The sequence below is a fragment of the Erinaceus europaeus genome, chromosome 2, assembly GCF_950295315.1.
Source record: "Erinaceus europaeus chromosome 2, mEriEur2.1, whole genome shotgun sequence".
In the NCBI taxonomy this organism is placed as follows: Eukaryota; Metazoa; Chordata; class Mammalia; order Eulipotyphla; family Erinaceidae; genus Erinaceus; species Erinaceus europaeus.
Window position 1 is genome coordinate 48,052,391 of NC_080163.1, and position 21,893 is coordinate 48,074,283.

The 21,893-nt window shown below is 40.1% G+C and overlaps 1 protein-coding gene across 6 annotated transcripts in view; it reads right to left on the minus strand.

The window, feature by feature from the left end:
- The window catches only part of FGF1 (fibroblast growth factor 1), a 141,849-nt gene that overhangs the window by 5,437 nt on the left and 114,519 nt on the right, over nt 1–21,893 (minus strand). For 5 of the 6 annotated variants that reach the window (XM_060180208.1, XM_060180207.1, XM_016186376.2 and 2 more), the window contains one exon: nt 2,976–3,079. The exons of the other annotated variant lie outside the window; for it this stretch is intronic. In XM_060180208.1, coding sequence (XP_060036191.1) covers nt 2,976–3,079 — 104 coding nt within the window. The remainder of the gene's footprint in view (nt 1–2,975; nt 3,080–21,893) is intronic. 6 annotated transcript variants of the gene reach the window in all.

Sequence of the window (21,893 nt, forward strand, 5' to 3'; positions counted from 1 at the left end):
AAATATGCTGCATCTTATTTGTAGTCTATTGCAGTGACAGCTGGGTGAGATACTTCGGATCACTTTAGAACAGGATGGAATATAGATGCAGTGTGTCACTGAGTAACTCTGCTGCCCCTGGAAGAGCTAAGTCCAGACATTAGTACCTGACCCACATTGTTGGAGGTGGGGGGTAGCAGGCAGTATCGGACCTGTGTGGGTTGCCCGCTTGCCTGTATGAAAGGCTCACACTATGTTGCCCCTCAGTAGGTGTCAGATCTGTAATCTGTGATGAAACTAAGGATGACTATATCTCTCATCTGATGTCTCTATGACACTAGCAGTTGACACACAAAATGGCTGAGTCACAGACTGAGTCATCAAGCCAACTAAGAGGTATTTCATTCATTGTTAAACCAGGATTTGTCATCACTTGTGCACTTGGTGCAGTGCCAAGGACATGGGGATTAACAGTTGATTCATTCCTATTGTTTTAATGATTTCTATTTTATATTTAGCATACTTTCTCCCCAATTGCATACGTGACATGTACTAACTATAGAAAGTTTGGAAAATACAGGAAGATATCTACAAGTTATAAAGTCAGCCATTTACTGCCCCCCAGAAATAAATGCATTCATATTTTGTTTTATAGTCTCTTAAACTTATTTTGAAAAGAAACTTGTCTTTTTTATACACATACAGGTTAGAATCAAGATGGATTAATATCATAAATTGAGTCAGAACATGAGGTACAATCATGAGCTCTTTATCAGTGGTGAAATAAAAAAATTATTAAGCATAATAAGATGATCTTCTGAATATTTTTGAGTGAGTTAAAGTATCAGCCAGAATTGTGTTAGTAGAACGGAGTACCTGAAGTCAAAAGAGAATCAGATTTGGGAGAATAGCTTCGTCAATATTTTAACATTTTAATATTTATTTATTTGAATGCCAAGGTTATTGCTGGGGCTCTGTGTCTACATAACTTCATAGCTACCAATGGCCACTGATTTTATTATTTATTTATTTATTTATTTTTTATACATAGAGGCATAGAGAGATGGGGAGGAGAGGGAGAGACATAGAGAAGCAGATACCTGAAACCTGAAGCACTGTTCTACAGCTCTTGAAGCTTCCCCTACCCTGCATGTGGGGATCACTACTGGTTGAACCACCATCTGTCCCCTTCCTCAGTATTTTTATACAAGTAAGAGGAGGTTATAAGGAAAAGGAGGGGGAGTCTGGTGGTAGTGTAGCGGGTTAAGCGCAGGTGGCTAAAAGTGCAAGGACTGGCGTAAGGATCCCAGTTCAAGCCCCCGGCTCCCCACCTGCAGAGGAGTCACTTCACAGGCGGTGAAGCAGGTCTGCAGGTGTCTATCTTTCTCTCCCCTTCTCTGTCTTCCCTTCCTCTCTCCATTTCTCTCTGTCCTATCTAACAACAAGAACATCAATAATAACTCCAACAATAAAACAATAAGAACAACAAAAGGGAATAAATAAATACTAAAAATTTTTTAAAAAAAGGAAAAGGAGTTTATAAATTCAAAATCGACTAGAGAGAGGAATATCCATAAAACTGTAACATGTGACTTAAGAAATACTGAGAGGAAGGCACTCATAAACTACCTGTTTCCTACCTGCCATTGATGAAGCCCCTCCAGTGTGCTGGCATACTGAGGTGGATTCTGTATGTTGTCTCTCTGAGCATTCAGAAGCCCTGAAAGAAGCAGTTCCTCTGCAGTATTCCCTTCAATTTAGGCCCAGTGTGGGTGAAGACTTCCCCAAATGGCCAAGCCATGAAATTCAATTATTCAGTTAAATTTTCTGAGACTAAATGATTACTTTTTTTGTCAGCAGTTTCAAAAACCACATTTAAAAGAAAATACCTCCTAGGTAGTAATCATTGTTTAACTCCAGTTTTGTTATTGTTGACCTATATATTTCAACAGTTTACTAGAGGCTGCCCATAACTATGAGGTTCTCATTTCCTCACCTCAAGTGGACAGTATGAAAACACTGAACTCTGCATACTGAACTTTATGAATATAATTTCAAGACATTATTTCTTGTGCCCACTGTTTCCTTGGTAGTTTGACATAAGTTACAGGAGACCAGACTAAAAGCCCCCTAGTGAATGTTTTTAGTAAGCATTGTCATAAAAGAGAAAGAAGGAGGTTGACTTGGACTATAAATTACAGCCAAGGCTTAATGTTTTAAATCACTTGTTAAGAGTAGAGAAAGAATCATGGACATCTAAAAATAATGTCAAAACAAGAGGCCATGACTTTAGCTGTCTTTCTAGTAAAATATTTTTAACAGAGGTAACAATTGGAGTAATGTTGGATTGCCTCTATTTTTGTTCTGTTCTTGCAAAGAGCAACTGATCCAAGCCTATATAAAGTATTAATAAGAGCGGAGACGAATAAATCTTAGACTGCTTGAGGGCAGAAATTTGGCTCAGTCATCTTCACATCTTTTTGGTACCTACTAGTTCATAGACACAGGAGATATCTGGTAGATGCTTGTTGAACTGAGTTATTGAATTTTTATCCTCTTAGATGACCCATTTGCAAAAAAAAAGAATTGTTTTCAAAGTTTTGTGTGACAAATAATCTGCTAGAGCCTAGTCTCTATAATTAGAAGGCATTAGGCCACATACCTATAGCAAGTGATTAATATGAATGAATGAATGAATGAATGTTGCAGTGAATGAAATAATGAAGTGGGATTATGTAGCCTGGGTTATCAAAAATTCAATCAATGTCTCCTCTGTATATTTGTGGTAATACCTTTGAGTATTTTGAGAGCTCACCACAAGAAACTCTTTTATGTTTGTGCCTAAAATAAAGCAGGGTAGAAGGTGGGAATCCTACTGGAAAAACTAACAAACAGAGACTAATTGTTACTTTAGAGTTTGCATCACTCAGTGTAACAAGATTTCTGGAAACCTCAAACCTTGGCAGTGTCTGGAAGCATGTCAGCCTCATACTTACTGAGCCGTATAAAAGCCCGTCGGTGTCCATGGCCAAGTACTGGCCAGTCTCCGTACTCTTTATATACACCTCCCCCACGCTTTCCGCACTGAGCTGCAGCTGAACTGAAATAAAAATAACATGGGCAAAAGTAAATAAACAGTAAGTTTTTGCCGATAGGGCTTGGTGGCCAGGACAGTTATCCATGGAAAATTCTGGTCACTCATTTCACAGAGTCCTCAAGGATGAGCTTAAATTAATCAAAACATAGAAATACAGTTCCTTTTTCTTTTCCTTCCAAAGAAAGCTGTCCACTGAGAAATGCTGGTGGATTCGCTCACCTGGTTTGTTATCTGGTGACCCCCACATGTACTTTCTTGGGGCTCACTTGGTCTCTTTCTCTGTCACCTGGAGAATATTCACAGGAGAACCTGGAATCTTCTTCACTAAGCTTAAGCAAACCAGCAACCTTGAGTGCTGCAAGCTGGGTAGTATGAGTGTATCCTGCTTTAGGCATTTACCTACTTTGGAGTGAGGCTGCATTTTATAGCTTTGAGCTGAGTATGGGAGATACTCATCAATGCATCGTTTTAAAAAATCTGAGACTGTTATTTTCCCAGACAGAAGGCGTTCCCAAGAAGTTGGGATTTAACTAGCACATCCGAAACTAGGGAACTCGCTCCTATTGAAAGTTAGTCAATTCCTTCAACTTCTGTAGCACCCCAGCTGGGGTATAGGCAGATGGATACCCTCTCAGAGGAAAGAGACAGAATTTGGAAATTCAAGCATCGTAACAGTGGATCTCACTCATAGGCAATTTTGTTCTGCAGGGAACATTTGACCCACTGGGAGACAAGTTTTTGCTGTCCCAGCTGGCATCTAGTGGGCCGAGGCCAGGGATCTGCTAGATCCTCCAGTACACAGAGCAGCTCTCCACATCAAGGAATCATCCAGCATTGAGTCAATGGTGCCACGGCTGAGAAACCTCACATTTGGAGACAAAGATATATGCTACTCCATACCACCCTCTCTCTAGTTATTCTGATGTATACCCCCAAGGATCACAGCGAGGTACCTGGAGTCCAGTACTCATTTCATAAGTATTCATTTGCTCATTGCCCATAGCTTGGCTCTGAAGAGAGGTGCTATGGCAATTCACATTTGGAATTCAAGTTAATTCTGGACTGTGCTGGAAACTGTCTTTGTCTGGGCTAGGCAGTGGCACACTTGGTTGAATGCACACATTACAGTGTACAAGAAATCGAGTTCAAGCCCGCTGGTCCCACCTGCAGGGGGAAAACTTCACAAGTGGTGAAGCAGGAATGCAGGTGTCTCTCTGTCTCCTTCACTGTTACCCCCTTCCCTCAATTTCTGGCTTTCTCTGTCCAATTAATAAATAAAGGTAATAAAAAATTAAAAAAAGAAAATGTCTTTGTCCACCTGATTTTGACCAATTTCTTTGACTAGCTGACCATCACAGTCACTGTGTTTTGAAGTGAAATCCAAAGCAGGGAGCAGTGAACACCCAGCTGTTCTTTGGGGCAAAGTGCAAGGTCAGCTTTGTAAGACGCTGAAGGTAGGGCAGCTGGAAGGATCACAGGGCTCCAGTTGGCAGGCCTCAACCCTTTGTTACTATTTTTAAATTTTTGTTTGCTTTGTTTGCTTGTTTTTACTAGAGACAGAAGTTGAGAAGAGAGGGGGAGATAGAGAGGGAAAGAGACAGAGAGACACCTGCAGCCCTATTTCACCAGTCCTGAAGTTTTCTCCTTGCAAGTGGCTTGAACCCCAGTCCTTGTGCCCTGTAATGTTTGTGATTGCCCAGGGGCACCACCACATGGCCACCTAAATTTAATTTCTTTTTAAAATTTTTTTTAAGTTTTCTTTTTTCCATTTTTTAAAAAATAGTACTTATTTATTATTGAATAGAGACAGAGAGACATTGAGAGAGGAGGTGGAGATAGAGAGGAAGAGACAGACACCTGCAGCCCTGCTTCACCACTCATGGAGCTTTCCCCCTGCAGGTGGGGACCAGGAGCTTGAAACTGGGTCCTTGTGCACTGTAGCGTGTGAGCTTAACCAGGTGCACCACTGCCTGGCCCCAATTTAATTTCTTTAACTAGGAAATACATTCACATATTTTAAGCTTGGAGACAATATGAGAAGAGATAGTGAAAAATCTTCACCTTCTGCTTGCAGCTGATGGGGCTACAGTTATATACACTACAGAGTGAATAGTTAGTTACTCTTTCTTCCAGAGAGAAAGTGACCCCCTTCTATATACAATTCATGTGTAATATTCTGGCTAGATATTAGGCACATATGAATAAATGCTATGTTACCTGCATTTTTATACACAAATGGTAAGGTACATGCATACAGTCCTACACCTTTTCTTATCAACTAACTAGAGATCTCACATCAGCATAAAAAGAGTTAACCTTGAAGTTTTTGCCATTTGAATTGTGTTCCACGGTGTGGTTACACCACAGTCATTTAACCACTTCCCTGTTAATATGCCTACTTTTTCTCATTTCCATCTGTTCTCCTTATCATCTGAGTCATCCCAAGGGTGCTTCATACTGACATCACCCTTATTGAAAATATAATTCTCTTGTCCTTGGAAGCTTTTGCTGCAGGGACTCAGGGCCTCCTCTTAGTTTCCTGTGGTAAGTGAAGCACCACGCACAGGAAGGAAGTTGGAAGTTAGTGATCTACTTTCCCAGGTCCTCCTGACTTGAATTAGCTCTGAGAGTGTGGTCTTGAGAGAAGAGGTCTCTGTGGTGATCTGGTGGGTTCTTCCTTCTGTAGCCTCAGACCACACTACATGCTCATCAGTCAATGCTTTACCCATTAGGCACTTTCCACATGACCCACTTTTGGTAATCCCACAACAGGAGCTTTGCACATGCTTACTATCCTGTGGCTGCCACCTTCTCCCTCTTGATATTCACACATTTCAACCTTCTCCTCTTGTCTTCATTCTAGCAACACCTTCTAATCAGAGAGGCCTTTCCTACCCAATCTCCCCATGATACTCTGTGCAATACATACATCCATACACCCTGGTCTACTGCCCCACAGTGCCATCTTAAGTCATCACATCTCTGTCATTCTATACCCCCTGGTTTGTTTCCTTCATGGAAACATAAAATTAGTCTTCTCATCTAGAGTTTATTCACTTATTTCTGCCTACCAAGGAGTATATGAACTTGACAGAAAGGGCAGGGATCCTCTCTGACCTGCTCCCTCCTAAGTCCCTAGCACCTCACACAGTGACCTCTCTTCCAGAGACCACCAGTATATTTTGCTGAATGAATGATGTAGGATGATATTTGCAAAGCTGATTCTGCTGGCTTACTATGAGTAAGCACTGCACTTTGAATTATGATTCTAATAACACTGTGGAGTGAAGTAAGATGGGCCCAGGTTAAGAGTTATAAAGATTATTCCTTGGCTTTCCCACAAACCATCTGGGTGATCTTGGCTAGACCATTTAATCTCTAAGCCATATCTCTCTCTCTTTTTTTTAGATTTTATTTATTTATTAATGAGAAAGATAGAAGGAGAGAGAGAAAGAACCAGACATCACTCTGGTACATGTGCTGCCGGGGACTGAACTCAGGACCTCATACTTGAGAGTCTGATGCACTATCCACTGTGCCACCTCCCAGACCACCATAGTCTCTTTATTATAAAACTGGGAGAAGTTTTGGAGACAGTTTATAAAGTATTTTCTTCTTTATTATTAATTAATTAATTAATTAATTAATGGTCTCCAGGATTATCGCTGGGGCTTGGTGCCTACACTATGAATCCACCACTCTTGGAGGCCATTTTCCCCCATTGTTTGTTGTTGTTATTGCTGTTATTATTGTTGTTGCTTCTGCTGCCAGAATCCAGGATTGAATATTCTAAGTATTCTGCTTATTCCTCTCTCATAAAATATTTTGGATTCGAATTATGAGGAAGGCAGGTTCAAACCAAGCCTTATTCCCTTTCTTGAACCTCACTGTGCTGAGGGACAGACACATACAAGATGGCAGATAGTCATGCAGGATCTCATTTGTAGCCATGAAATGATAGTATTTGCCTGGAACTTTCCCCCCACCACACCGCTCACATATAGGCACACCTTAGAGATATTTTAGGTTTGATTTCAGATTACTACAGTAAATCAGATTTAATAGAGTTGCATGAACTTATTGCCCTTGTAACATTATGCTTATACTATGCCATGGTCTGTGAAATATGCAATAGCAATATGTCTAAAAATGTTTATACCTTAATAAAAGTACTTTATTGCTAAAAACAAACAGACAAAACCTAATTCTCATGGAGCATTCAGCAAGACATAATCCTTGCTGGTGGAGGATCTTGCCTCAGTATCGAGGGTGCTGACCAGTCATGGTGACAGTGACTGAAGGTGGGGTAGAAATATCTTTAAAGTGGGGGCGGGGCAGTAGCGCAGTGGGTTAAATGCACATGGCACAAAGCGAAAGAACTGGTTTAAGGATCCCTGTTCAAGTCCCCATCTCCCCACCTGCAGGGGGGTCGCTTCACAGGCGGTGAAGCCGATCTGCAGGTGTCTATCTTTCTCTCCCACTCTGTCTTCCCCTTCTCTCTCCATTTCTCTCTGTCCTATCCAACAAAAATTACAACAATAATAATAACAACAATAAATAACAAGGGCAATAAAAGGGAAAAAATGGCCTCCAGGAGCAGTGGATTCATAGTGCAGGCACCAAGCCCCAGCAGTAACCCTGGAGGAACAAAATATCTTAAAGTGAGACTAACAGTGAAATTGTCCATATCTTTTGACTCTTCCTTTCATAAAATATTTCTCTGTAGTGTGAAGTGCTGCTTGATAGCATTTTAACCTTAGTAGAATTTTAGATTGGAGTCAGTCCTTTCACATTCTGCTGCTGCTCCATCAACCAAACATACCTAACATTCTAAATAATTGATTGTCATTTCAGCAAATTCACAGCATCTTCATCTTCACCATTTCCAGAAACCACTTTCTTTGTTCATCCATAGAAAGCAAATCCCCTTTCATTAAAATTTCATCATGAGACTGCAGCAATTCAGTCATATCTTCATGTTCCACTTTTAATTCTAGTTCTGTTTCTCTTCCTATTTCTTTTCATTCTTTTGATGGCCACACCCAATTTATAGTTACTTCCTGTACTAAAGTGTTAAATTCCTTAAATTATCCATAGAAGTTAGAGTCTGCTTTTTCTAAACTCTTTCTAATAATGACATATTTTTATCTCTTTCCATGAATGAATATTCTTTTTCATTAGTTTAAAATGGTAGGGTTTCAAGGGTGTAGTTTCATACCTACATATGTGTACATACAACTCACTGCACTAGGCACTACAGTTCAAATGACACACACACACATATACATACACACACACACCTTCTCTATGACAATCACCATGGATAATTGAAAAGTCTAAATGACAACTTGATTACTACTTTAAAAAAATTGTTTACTTTAGCTAGCTTTACTCCACATATGAGTGAGACAATCCAGTAGTTGAAATATTTTAATTTTCCTTGTGTATGACATAATTACTTTTATTTCTAGTCATTTTGTTCCTAACAATAGGACCTCCTCTTTTTTTTTATTAAAGAGTAGTATTCCACTGAATATATACTCCATAATTTTTTTACCCAATAATCTGTTGATAGGTATTTAAGTTAATTGCATATTTTGGTTATTTTTTTACATGAAATTCCACACCCTCAGAGTCCTTTAATTGGGGGCAATACACTAAACCCAGTCCAAGTACTACACTGTGTTTCCCCCTTCTCTTCTTATTTCTGTTCTTATTTCTCAGCTTCTTTCTATGAATCAGATCATCTCATCTTCATCCTTCTCCTTCTGGTTTATCTCACCTCACATGACTCCTTTAAGCTTCATCCAAGATGAGATGAAGAACATGAATTTGTTATTATTAATAGCTGAGTAGTATTCCATTGTGTATATATACCACCAACGTGCTCAGTCACTCATCTGTTGTTGGATACCTGGGTTGCTTCCAGGATTTGGCTATTACAGACTGTGCTGCTATGAAGATAGGTGTACACATATCTTTTTGAGTGGGTGTGTTTGGATACATACCCTTAGGCTACATCGCCAGGAAAGGGATTGCTGGGTCATCTATTTCTAACCTTTTGAAAGTTCCCCGGACTGTTCTCCACAGGTGTTGGACCAATTTGCATGGAACCCATCAGCAGTGCAGAAGAGTTCCTTTGCCCCCACAACCTCTCCAGAATTTGTTATTGTCCTTTCTCATGTTTGACATTCTCACAAGGGTGAAGTAGCATCTCATTGTTATCTTTATCTGCATTTCTCTAACAATCAATGTCTTGGAGCATTTTTTCATGTCTGTTAGCCTTTTGGATTTCTTCTTTGGTAAATATGCTGCTTATATCCTCCCTCCATTTGGATGGGGTGATTTGGTTTTTTTTGTTGCTATGTTTGGTAAGCTCTTGTATATTTTGGTTATTAGCCATTTGTCTGATGTATGGGACATAAATTATTTCAGTGCCATTATTCTAAACTTTTCTGAGTGTTCTGATATATGACATGTTTTTGGTGATGTTGTTATTGTTTATAGGAGAACTTTTATAACTTCTTGAAGAGCAGGTTTGGTGATAGTTGATTCTTTTAACTGTTGCTTGTCTGAGAAGATTTTTATCCCTCCATCTAGTCTGAATGACAGTCTAGCAGAATACAAAATTCTTCAATGAAAGTTTTTCTCATTGAGCACTCAATATATATTTTGTCATTTTTTCCCCCGTTTTTATAGTTTGCATGGAGAAATATGTTGATGATGTTATGGGTTTTCCTCTGTTACTCTTTGTTTTTCTCTTGCAGACTTCAGAATCTTTTCTTTATCCTTACTCCTGTCCATTCTAACTACAATGTCTTGTGTCTATAGGTCTGGGTTGATTCTTTTTGGGACTCTCTGGCCTTTTTGTATCTTTGTGTCCTTTCCATTGTTTAGAGGGGAAAAACTTTCTTCTCCTGTATTATACTTTCTTCTCCTACCTCTCTTTCTCTCTCTGACAAATCAATAATGTGTATATTATTTCTTTTGAGGTCATCCTATATGCCTCTGTTGTAATTTTCAGTGTCTTTTAATCTCCTTTTTAGATCTCTTGTTACTTTTCTCTAATTCATGCTTGATCTTGCTAATTCTGTTTTCTGCCTCAGTTATTCTGCTCTTGCTTGCCTCAGCTGTTTTCTCTAGTTCAACAATTTTTTTACCATGTTCAGTTACTGTGTCAGTTTGTTCAGCTAATTGTACTCTCAACTCAGCTATTTCAGCATTAAGCTCTCTAATCACCTCAAAATAGTTTGTGTTTTCTTTCAGAGTTTCATTTGTTGTTTACCCATTTCTGATAATATTTTTTCTCAAAAACCTTCCTCATTCCTCTGATTAGCTCATCAGTGTGTGGATGGTGTCCTTATTCTTATTTGCTTCTGGCTTGTTGGTACTCCCCCCATCTCACCCCCGGGCTTCTCTCCTGGTTCATTTCTGCTATGTTTCCTTTCTGTTTGACCATTGTATTTGGTGACTTTTGAAATTTGCATCCTGGGGGCTGCTGTCCAGATATTGTGTGAGGTAGCCTCTGGTCTTTGGTTCCTCAACCCCTTAAGTCAGCCATCTTTGGTGTGTCTCAGGAGTGGGTGGAGCTGTTATCCTAATGGTGGCACCACTGCCTTTGGAAGATGAGAGGTAAAGTCTCTTGCAGTCAAATTGAGGAGAAATAGATGACTGAAACAGCAAGATGCTGGGCACAGTTTCTTGAGTCTTGAGGGACCCCCCATTACCTATTTTCAACTCACTGAGATTATACTTGCCTGGATTGACTTAGGTCTAAGTGAGTTACTTAAGAGTTCCCAGTTGTAAACTTTAACAGGTTTTTTTTGTTGTTGTTATTGTTGTTTTTTGGCTTTACCTCAGTCCCTGGGGTGAAACAGGTAGCTGATACTCCCATGGGTAATTTGGCTATGATTTATCTTCCCCACAGGCCTTGAATGATTTTTAACTATATGCAAAATTTTCACTTAATCACTCACTTGTGATTGAAAAGACAGAGATAAGAGAAATAACAGAAGAGAGATAACAGTGGCTCCGAAAGGAAAATGTTTTGATGATAGAACAGAAAACGACAGATTAGGGGTGGACCCTAAGTCATGTCCCCTATTGTCCAGTAGCTAAATCTAGATTCTGCCAGGCATTGGATTGATAGCCAGTGGTCTTGGAGAGATGAGCTCTGATGAGGAACCAGAGTGCTTGCCTTGGCATTATCCCACCCCAGGTGATGTACTCAGCTTCTTCACTTCCAGTTCAGAGCCAAGTACAGCTTTTAAGTTAGCAGAATTTCTTCCTCACCTCTTTTCCACTCATGGACCACATGTGTCTGTATTCACCTGTGGCTAAGTGAGTTTCTAAAAAGATCCTAGTTGTATTTTGATGAGTTTTTAGGTGATCTTTTCCCCCTAGTTTATCAGGAATGCACTTCATAGCCATGCCTCCAGAAGTCCATATATTGGATATTGTGAAAGTGCAGCTATAAGCATAGGGGTACACATGTTCTTTAAAATTAGTGTTTTGTGTCCATTGGACATGTATAAGAATGCTGTTGCTGGATAATAGAGTACTTCCATTTTTATTTGTTAAGGACTCTATATGTTTTTTTTTTTTCCTTAGGGTCTGTACTAGTTTTGTGAACATTCTTAATTGTATCTAGAATAATGAATCCAAGGGTTTTCCATTTATTTTGCCCAGACTCATAAAAAAGACTAGCCATAAACTGGAGCTAAAACCTTTCAAACTGTATTTTTTAAATAATAATCCTTGAAAGTAGAATTTACTCCTTGACCTATGGGCTACAGAATGGGTATTGTGTAAACAGGCATGAAAATATTAATCTTCTTGGACACCTCCACCAGAGCTCTTAGGTGAACAAGAACATTGGTTATGAATAGTAATGTTTTGAAAGGAATCTTTTTGCCTGAGCAGTGAATCACAACAATGAGCTTAAAATATTCAGATAGGGACCAGGCGGTGGCGCACCTGGTTGAGTGCATGTGTTGCAATACACAAGGACCTGGATTGGAGTCCCTAGTCGCCACCTACATGGAGAAAGCTTTGGAAGTGGTGAAGCAGGGCTGCAGGTGTCTCTCTGTCTTTTGCTTCCTCTTTCATTCCCTTCCACCTCGATTTTTGGCTGTCTTTATCAAATAAATGAAGATTTTTAAAATTTTTTTAAAAATTCAGATAAACCATGCTGTAAACAGATGTGCTGTCAACCAGGATTTATTGCTTTACTTACAGAGCAAAGAAAGAGTAGATAAGCATAATTCTTCTGTTTGTTTGTTTTTGCTTTTTTTTTTTTTTTTTTTTTTTTACCAGAGCACTGCTCAGCTCTGGTTTATGGTAGTGCTAGGGGTTGAACCTGTGAGCCTCAGGCATGAAAGCCTTTTGCATAACCACTATGCTATTTCCCCAGCCCAAGCATAATTATTAAGAGCCATAGGATTTGGGGGATAGTAAGGTCACCAGCTGCATCAGCCCCTGTTCTCTGAAGCTTTGAAATGAGGCATTGACTTCTTCATTCTAGCTATGAAAATCCAGAATGAAATTTTCAACCAACCGGAAGATGTTTCATCTGCATTGAAAATCTGCTGTTTAGGGTGCAAGGGTTAGCTCACCCAATAGTATGTGTGCCTTACCAGGCACAAAAACCCTACTTTGAGCCCCAGTACTACATGGGAGCACCATGCGCAACATGAGAGGGAAACTTCACAGATACTAGTGCAGTGCTGTGGACTTTTTCCTCCCCTGTCTCTCAACCTCTCTCTCTCTCTTTAATATTTATTTATTTTCTTTATTGTTGCCTGTGTTTTTTAATTTTTGTTGTAGTTACTGTTGTTGTTGTTATTGATGTCATAATTGTTGGATAGGACAGAGAGGAATGGAGAGAGGAGGGAAGACAGAGAGTGGGAGAGAAAGATAGACACCTGCAGACCTGCTTCACCACCTGTGAAGTGATCCCCCTGAAGGTAGGGAGCTGGGGGCTCAAACTGGGATCCTCACACCAGACCTTGCACTTCGTGCCATGTGTATTTAATCTGCTGCACTACTGCCCGACTCTCCGCTCCCCCTGTCTTTTTCTATCTGAAATAAAAAGAATGAGAAATTTGACATGGGATAGTGGGATCATATGTGTTAAACATCCCAGTGGCAAAAAAGGAAAGAAAAGAAATAAAACTCTGTTGGTTAGTGTAGCCATCATTAACAGTGAGCTTAGACAGACCTTATGAATAACTTGCTGCAACTTCTATATCAGTACTTGGGGCTTTGCCTTATACTTTCAGACTGTGGAGAAGCCTTCTTAAACCTCAGGAACCAGTCTCTGCTAGCTTTAACCTTTTCTTCTGCAGATTCCTCCCCCTTTCTAAGCCACTATAAAATAGAAGATAGGGCCTTGCTACAGATCAGGCTTTGACTTAAAAAGGGAATGTTGTGACTGGTTTGATCTTCTATCCAGATCGCTCAGCTGCTCTTCATGCTGATAAATAGTAAGACTATTTTACTTTCTTATTCATTTGTTCATTGGAGTATCACTTTTAACTTTCCTAGAGAACTTTTCCTTTACACTCACAACTTGGATAACTGATATAAGATGCCTAACTTTTGGCCTGTCTCAAATTTTAATATGCCTTTGTATTAAGCTTAATAATTTGTAGTATCTTATTTAAAGAGAGAAAAGTAAGGCTCTCACTTGAACACCAAGAGTTTGTTGTAAAGTTACTAACGGACCTATTTTCAGAATTGATATGTCTTAAGAGATAGGAAGGCCCATTGAGAGGCAGAGGAACACAGGGATTGGCTAGCTAATAGAGCAATGAGAACATGCATTTATGAACTAAATCAGCCCAGATACTCTTTCTGAATGCAATTTGTGCCACTTCAAAACAACTACAGTATAAACATGAAAGATCACCATAACTGGTGTAATAATGATGAAAAGGTTTGAGTTATTATGAGAAATACCAAAATTTGACAGAGAAATAGGAAAAGAGCATGTGCTACTAGAAAAAATGGTGCTGACAAACTTGTTCAACATAAGATTGGATCAAGCCTTTAATTTGATAAAAAGAATTATCTTTAAAGTATAATATAATAAAGTGAAATATGGCTACATGGAAATATTCAGCCAAGTACATTAAAGGTGCTATAGAAATCCTAAAGGACAGATCTTTTTTTTTTTGAAGTGGTCAAGATTTTATTTTTTTCATTCTTATTATTTTTTGTAGTTTAATAGACTATAATTTTCAGAACAGTTATAAGTTCATAACAAAATTGATTGGTAGGTACAGCTATTTCTTCTAGAGTCCACTGGGGTTTCTTTCACTACTCTAGGGCAACTTTTTCAGCTAGAAACACAGAAATAGAAAAGCAGAAAGACACCATAGCACCAAAGCTTTCTTCAGCTCAAAAGGAGCCAGGCTCAAACCTATGCTGTGCACTTGACAAAGCAAATGTACTATCCAAATGAGCTATCTTTGTGGCCCATCCAAGAACTTTTATTAACCTAAGCACGTTATCAGTGTGACTTGGTGCCTGTAGAATGAATCCATTGCTCAAGGCATCCATGCTCTCTCTCTCTCTCTCTCTCTCTCTCTCTCTCTCTCTTTATAGAGACAGGAAGAAATAGAAGGGGGTGAGAGAAGGAAAGAGAAACATATATACCACTCCTTCACTGCTTTTGAAGCTTCTCCCCTACAGGCAGGGACTGGGGCCTTGAACCCAGATTCTTGCACATAGTAGGTAACAAGTGCACTCTGCTGGTAGTGCCTCTACCCAGGCCCTACACAGGAATATTTTTGAAAGCTCTTTATATTTTAGTTTGTTTCTGTTCTAAGCCTTACATAGTCCTCATTTGTATTTCTATTGGGGGTAAGTGGAGTTGAATCTGCTGTCTGTGGAGTCCCTCATGGAGGTAAACATGAGCCAGAGCTGTTTGGCACATAATTCAGTCCTCGGCCCAAAGCCCCAGTCCAGGGTTGTAGCACTGGTGAGAGTCCGTCTCAAGAGTTTCCTCTGTAAATATTATTCCTCCAGGATGTCCAAGTTTCATAGCTCATTTTCACTGGATTTCTTTCTGGCTAAGTTTCCTAAACATATATCCTTCTGCAAGCAGGGCTGGCAGGAAGGAGTAACACCCAACCCGAGCTGCTCATGTAACTGACTGGGTGTCCAACTCCCTAGTGTGACTTCATTCCAGTTCTCCAAACCTATATCCTCTAGCAGCTGCTGCCGGAAAAGTGAGAAGCAGAGAGCATTGAGAAAGGGGGCCTCAGAGAGAGAAAAGGGTGGCCTCACAACCTCAGCTGCAGCAGCAGCAGCAACAGCTCTTCTTCCTTTTAGTAGTGTAGGACCACTCGCCAGCAAGCCATATGCTCAGCACACTCAGTCCTACAGGTCTCTGACTGTGCTGTATGCCAGGAGCTGTGCTCACTTCCAGCCAAAGTCTCTGCATTTGAGGGCTTTGTGCTATTAGAGGTATAGATAAGCCTATGGTGATAAAAACAACAAATATAAATACACAAGAACCAAAGCCTTACTTATTTTGAAGTTAAAAGCAATAGCAATGCTAAGTTAAAAGTTAAACAGCAATGAAACTGTGACAAACTATCCATGTATATATTTTTCCTTTTAGAGAAAAGCAGAAAATAAGGTGCAATTTAAAAAATTTAAATTGTAGAAGAATATTTATAGTCAGCATTTGATGGGGAAAACTGTGAAAAAGACACAACAGTGTGCATGACTTACGAATATATATGGAGCAGAGTAAAATAAAAATGTTCTGTGTGTACAGAATACATTAATACCAGTGGCTACTCTGGGGAGGATAAGAAGAGCTAAGACTGGGGGAGGGATATGGAGGGGACCACCCCTTCATTCTAATTCATGTCTTTAAAAACTCAGTCTGGAAGCAAGAACAACCATCTGGTTACACTGGTTAACTCTGGTTGGTAGGGTTCTTGGTGTTTGTGGAATTCTCCATTGATTTTTTTTCTTTTTCTTTTGTAGGTGGCTGTTAGTCAATTGGCAAGCACTCAGAGGTGGTCAAAGTGTCCATTTTTTATTCCTAGGGAGCCCTGTGATGATCTTTGACATAGCTCAGACTTGACCTAAGCTACCATCTAGACCTAACATAGCTAAAGAAAATTCGTTGAATCTTCCTGGGGCTAGTCAGAAAGTCGGGAGAACTGGCAGGGCAAAGGTGAGGGATCTCCATAGTCTTGTTTTCTCTCTTCAGTTTCCTTTTCCAGTGCTACTTATCATATTAGCACATAGGAAAAGATGAGTTGGTGCACCTCTTCATCCCATATGAGAATTTAAGACTTGCTACCAGCAAGCTGGAAGATTAGTAGCTCCAAAGCAAAGGATCCTGATGCTGGTCCATGAGCTTTCTGCCATGTGCACTTAACCTGCTGCGCCACTGCCCAGCTCCCCAGTTATTTCTTAGTAGTAGTATATTCAGACTCAAACACATGATCTCTTACTTTCCAAGGATAGAACGAAGGAAAAGGAGCTATCAGCTTGCCAAGAGTGAACTTTGAGGGCCCAGCCATCCTAGCACCTTTCTGTCCTGCTCTAGGATGCTTGAAAGATGAGATTGCAACTGATATACATGGCAGGACAAGTGTCCATATCTTCCTGCCAAGGGAGAGTCTACTTCTGTCTGCAGCACATCCAAGATCTTTAAGCCTGCTTTCCACCTCTCACTCCAAAGAGAGCCTAAAAGAGATTACGTGCCTGGTTTATTCTGGGATGGAGACTTCCCGTCCTTTGCCGTGTTTACCCAAAGTGAGGTCAGCCCCATTCAGGACTCCATGAGGTTGTTTTATGTCAGCACCATTTATAATTAAAATGTAGCCACAAGCCAGGCACCGTAAAACATTAGAGAAAGACAGAAGAGAAAAACAGTTTGCGGGAAAGACATTCCAGTGGTTTGGAGAATGAGTGTGTGTGTGTGTGTGTGCGCGCACGCGCGCGCACGCACGTGTGTGTGTTTCATCTTTCTAATATCCTAGATCAGGACAGGAAGATGCTAGAATGGCTGGGGCCTCAACATTTACTCTTGGAAAGCTCATAACTCTGTTTCATTTTCTTCTCTCTATCCTTAGAAAGTAATAGGATATATAATATACATAATACATGTGCATGTGTGCATGCAACACTTATCACAGAATATGTCAAGTGTCTACTTCCTTTGGACCTTAAAAAGGTACCTGGATTTTCTGTTAATTTAGTCCATGAACTAAAACAACAAAATATCTAAAACAACAAAAACATTTATCTAGAAAAATTCTTTCAGTATAACTAGCTAAGAATTGTTGTGGGTCAGAGGATCAGGAAGTACCTTGTCATCACATCCCACCGAGGTGAGAAGTCCTTCTGTAAAGAGCATTTCTGCTTCCCCACCCCATTTGACTTCTGGTAGCAGGGACTAGCTCTGTCTACCATGAAAAACTGTAGACTTCACCTTAGGTGAGCAAAGTGCCTTTACCTTTAGATGCTGAGTCATTTCAAATCTGAGCATGAAAGTATGAACCCCCAGAACACAAGGAAGTAGAGGGATTTCACTGAAGGAATCTGCCCTTTATAAAAGCCTACAAAATAGGATCTTTTACCAGCAAACTCCCTTAGTGCATTGAGGATGTGGTTTGATTTATAAATATTTGATTGGCACATACTTTGCTCAGGAACATTTCCATTTGTGTGGTAAGTGGTGCCAGTAATCCTGTTCCCCACACAGTCTCTTACGTGCTTGGGGAGGCAGAGGGGTAGGAGCAGGAGGGACTGTAGATTTGTGATGCTTGTGAACTCATTATTCTTCTCCACTTATTAATTTACTGAGGAATAAGTTGTGCTCACTTTCTCAGAGAGGAAACTCCAACAGGAAGAGTAGAGTCAAACACAGAGCTTCTCTTTGCCCAAGATAGGTTAGTCTACAAAGACATTATAGAGGGCTGCATTTTCTGGGCCAGTGTTGGGCATGTTAAACCTTGGCACTTTATATCTCCCTACCAGACCTCTAGAGTGTTAAACGCAGGGAGCCCCAGGGATAGGAGATGAAGAGTCATCCAAAGTCACTAGCATTCATTTAACAGACTCCAAATACCAGGACTGAGGGGTGATTCACCCAGTTGAATGCACATGTTATCATGTGCAAGGACTGGGGTTCAAGCCCCCAGTTCCCATCTACAAGGGGGAAACTTTACTAACAGTGCGCCAAGTGCTCTCTTCCCTTTTCCTCTTTATCTTTCTGTCTTTCACCTTCTATCAAGACAAAAAAAACCCAAACAAAACAAAAGCCAAACAGACTCCACAAATATCAGGTGGTTGAGGAGGAAGGGTAAGTAAACCCAGGGAAAACGAAGATGAAGATGTGAAAAGCATCATTTAGCAAGTATGTATGAGCTTTAAAGTGTGTCAGATACTTCCACAAATAGCATAACACTGAAAATTCCCATGTCATCTTTGTTTTGAGAATGAGGAGACTGCAAGAGAAGCAGCTATCCTGAGCTAACGGGGAACTAGTGAATAGCAGTGATGGGACCTACACAGACACTCTTGTGACACACACAGCGAGCTGTGAACCCAGAATCTGGTCATCAAATGTATGGCGGTGCTGCTACGGTGGTGGTGGGATATGGGGAGAGCTTTTAGTCTGAGTAGAACAAGCTATGTGTCAATGCCAACTTTTCCTGGTTACTAACTACTTACAAGACCTGTTAGCTCCGTGTTTGGAGAGTAGTGGTAATTAATATCCTCGCAGTGTTGTGGCCAGGCAGAAAGGAGAGTCTATCACAATGCCTGGTACACATCAGGTGGTAGGTAGACACTTAATGGACCCAATGTTGAATTTGAACTTATTCACCAACAATACAGCTCATTCACTCATCAAAATAATGCCTAGTGCTCATTATGCCAAGTGCGTGGATGCGTTAGGCACAACATTTGCAGTGTTGAGCTACAACGCAGTGAGGGAGGAATTCATTAGATAATCAGACAAATGGAGAGGGTGTTATAATTTCGAGGAGAGCTTCCTGGTATTCAAAGTCTTCTTCAAGTGCTCTGTGTCTGAAATTGTACTATTTGTTTTTTCTCTATGCTGTTCATCTTTCAAGATCTTCCCATTCCTGGTGGCACCACCACTTACTTGCTCCTTAAAGTAAAGCCATAGGAATCTGCAGTGATTTTTTTTTACAGCCTGTACCCACTGCCCCTCCTCTTTCCCTCATGTGGCAGTGGGACATGTGTTTACCACTAGCATTGACAGTTACCTGCAGCCATGACTGAGAAGCTGTCAAAGGACAAACCCAGACATCATCTCTGTCAGTCAGAGATTCCCACCAATGGAATATCTTTCAGTGGACTGTATGCAGATGTCCATTTCAGGTTCATATCATTCTTTTTTTTTAAATAATTTATTTCTTTATTGGGGAATTAATGTTTTACATTCAACAGTAAATACAATAGTTTGTACATGCATAACATCCCCCAGATTCCCATTTAACAATACAACCCCCACTATGTCATTCATCATCTTTCATGGACCTGTATTCTCCCCACCCACCCACCCACCCCAGAGTCTTTTACTTTGGTGTAATACTCCAATTCCATTTCAGGTTCGACTTGTGTTTTCTTTTCTAATCTTGTTTTTCAACTTCGGCCTGAAAGTGAGATCATCCCATATTCATCCTTCTGTTTCTGACTTATTTCACTCAACATGATTTTTTCAAGGTCCATCCAAGATCGGCTGAAAATGATGAAGTCACCATTTTTTACAGCTGAGTAGTATTCCATTGTGTATATATACCACAACTTGCTCAGCCACTCATCTGTTGTTGGACACCTGGGTTGCTTCCAGGTTTTGGCTATTACAAATTGTGCTGCCAAGAACATATGTGTACACAGATCTTTTTGGATGGATGTGTTGGGTTCCTTAGGATATATCCCCAGGAGGGGAATTGCAGGGTCATAGGGTAGGTTCATTTCTAGCCTTCTGAGAGTTCTCCAGACTGTTCTCCACAGAGGTTGGACCAATTGGCATTCCCACCAGCAGTGCAGGAGGGTTCCTTTGACCCCACACCCTCTCCAGCATTTGCTGCTGTTACCTTTTCTGATGTATGACATTCTCACAGGAGTGAAGTGGTATCTCATTGTTGTCTTGATTTGCATTTCTCTGACAATCAGAGACTTGGAGCATTTCTTCATGTGTTTCTCAGCCTTTTGGATCTCTTCTGTGGTGAATATTCTGTCCAAGTCCTCCCCCCATTTTTGGATGGGGTTATTTGTTGTCTTGTTGTTGAGTCTGGCAAGCTCTTTATATATATTGGTTATTAAACTCTTATCTGATGTATGGCATGTAAAGATCTTCTCCCATTCTGTGAGGGGTCTCTTGGTTTGGGTAGTGGTTTCTTTTGCTGTGAAGAAGCTTTTTAATTTGATGTAGTCCCATAGGTTTATACTTGCCTTAGTCTTCCTTGTAATTGGATTCGTTTCATTGAAAATGTCTTTAAAATTTATGCGGAAAAAAGTTCTGCCAATATTTTCCTCTAAGTATCTGATAGTTTCTGGTCTAACATCCAAGTCCTTGATCCACTTGGAATTTACTTTTGTGTTTGGTGAAATACAGTGATTCAGTTTCATTCTTCTGCATGTTTCAACCCATTGTTTCCAACACCATTTGTTGAAGAGACTCTGCTTTCCCCATGTAATAGTCTGGGCCCCTTTGTCAAAGATTAGATGTCCATACGTGTGGGGCCTCATTTCTGGGCTCTCAATTCTATTCCACTGGTCAGTGTGTCTGTTCATGTTCCAGTACCAAGCAGTTTTGATGACAATGGCCCTATAATACAGTTTGAGATCTGGGAGTGTGATGCCTCCGGTTCTGTTCTTTTTTCTCAAGATTGTTTTGGCAATTCTAGGTCTTTTCTGGTTCCAGATAAACATTTGTAGCATTTTTTCTATTCTCCTAAAAAATGTGCTTGGGATCTTGATGGGGATAGCATTAAATTTGTAGATGGCTCTGGGTAATATATTCATTTTGATGATGTTAATTCTTCCAACCCATGAACATGGAATATCTTTCCACTTCTTTGTGTCTTTTTCAATTTCTTTGAAATCATAATTTCAGTATACAAGTCTTTCACTTCTTTGGTTAGGTTTACTCCTAGATATTTTATTGTTTTTGTTGCTATAGAAAAAGGAACTGATTTCTGGATTTCAATTTCTTCTAACTTAGTGTTTGCACAGAGGAATGCCACTGACTTTTGAATGTTAATTTTATAGCCTGACACATTACTGTATTGCCTGATGATTTCCAAAAGCTTCTTGCTGGATTCCTTAGGTTTTTCCATGTATACTATCATGTCATCTGCAAATAAGGAGAGTTTGACTTCTTCTCTTCCAATCTGTATGCCTTTAATTCCTTGCTCCTGCCTGATTGCTATGGCAAGAACTTCCAACACTATGTTGAATAGTAATGGTGATAGTGGGCAGCCCTATCTGGTACCTGATCTGAGGGGAAATGCTTCCAGTTTTTCACCATTGAGTATGATGTTGGCTGTAGGTTTGCTAAATATAGACTCCACTATCTTCAGGAATTTTCCATCTATTCCCATTTTTTGTAGTGTTTTGATCATAAAGGGATGTTGTATTTTGTCAAAGGCTTTCTCTGCATCTATTGATATGACCATGTGGTTTTTGGTCTTGCTTTTGTTGATGTGGTGGATCACATTGATTGATTTACGTATATTAAACCAACCTTGCATGTCTGGGATAAACCCCACTTGGTCATGATGAACAATCTTTTTGATATACTGCTGTATCC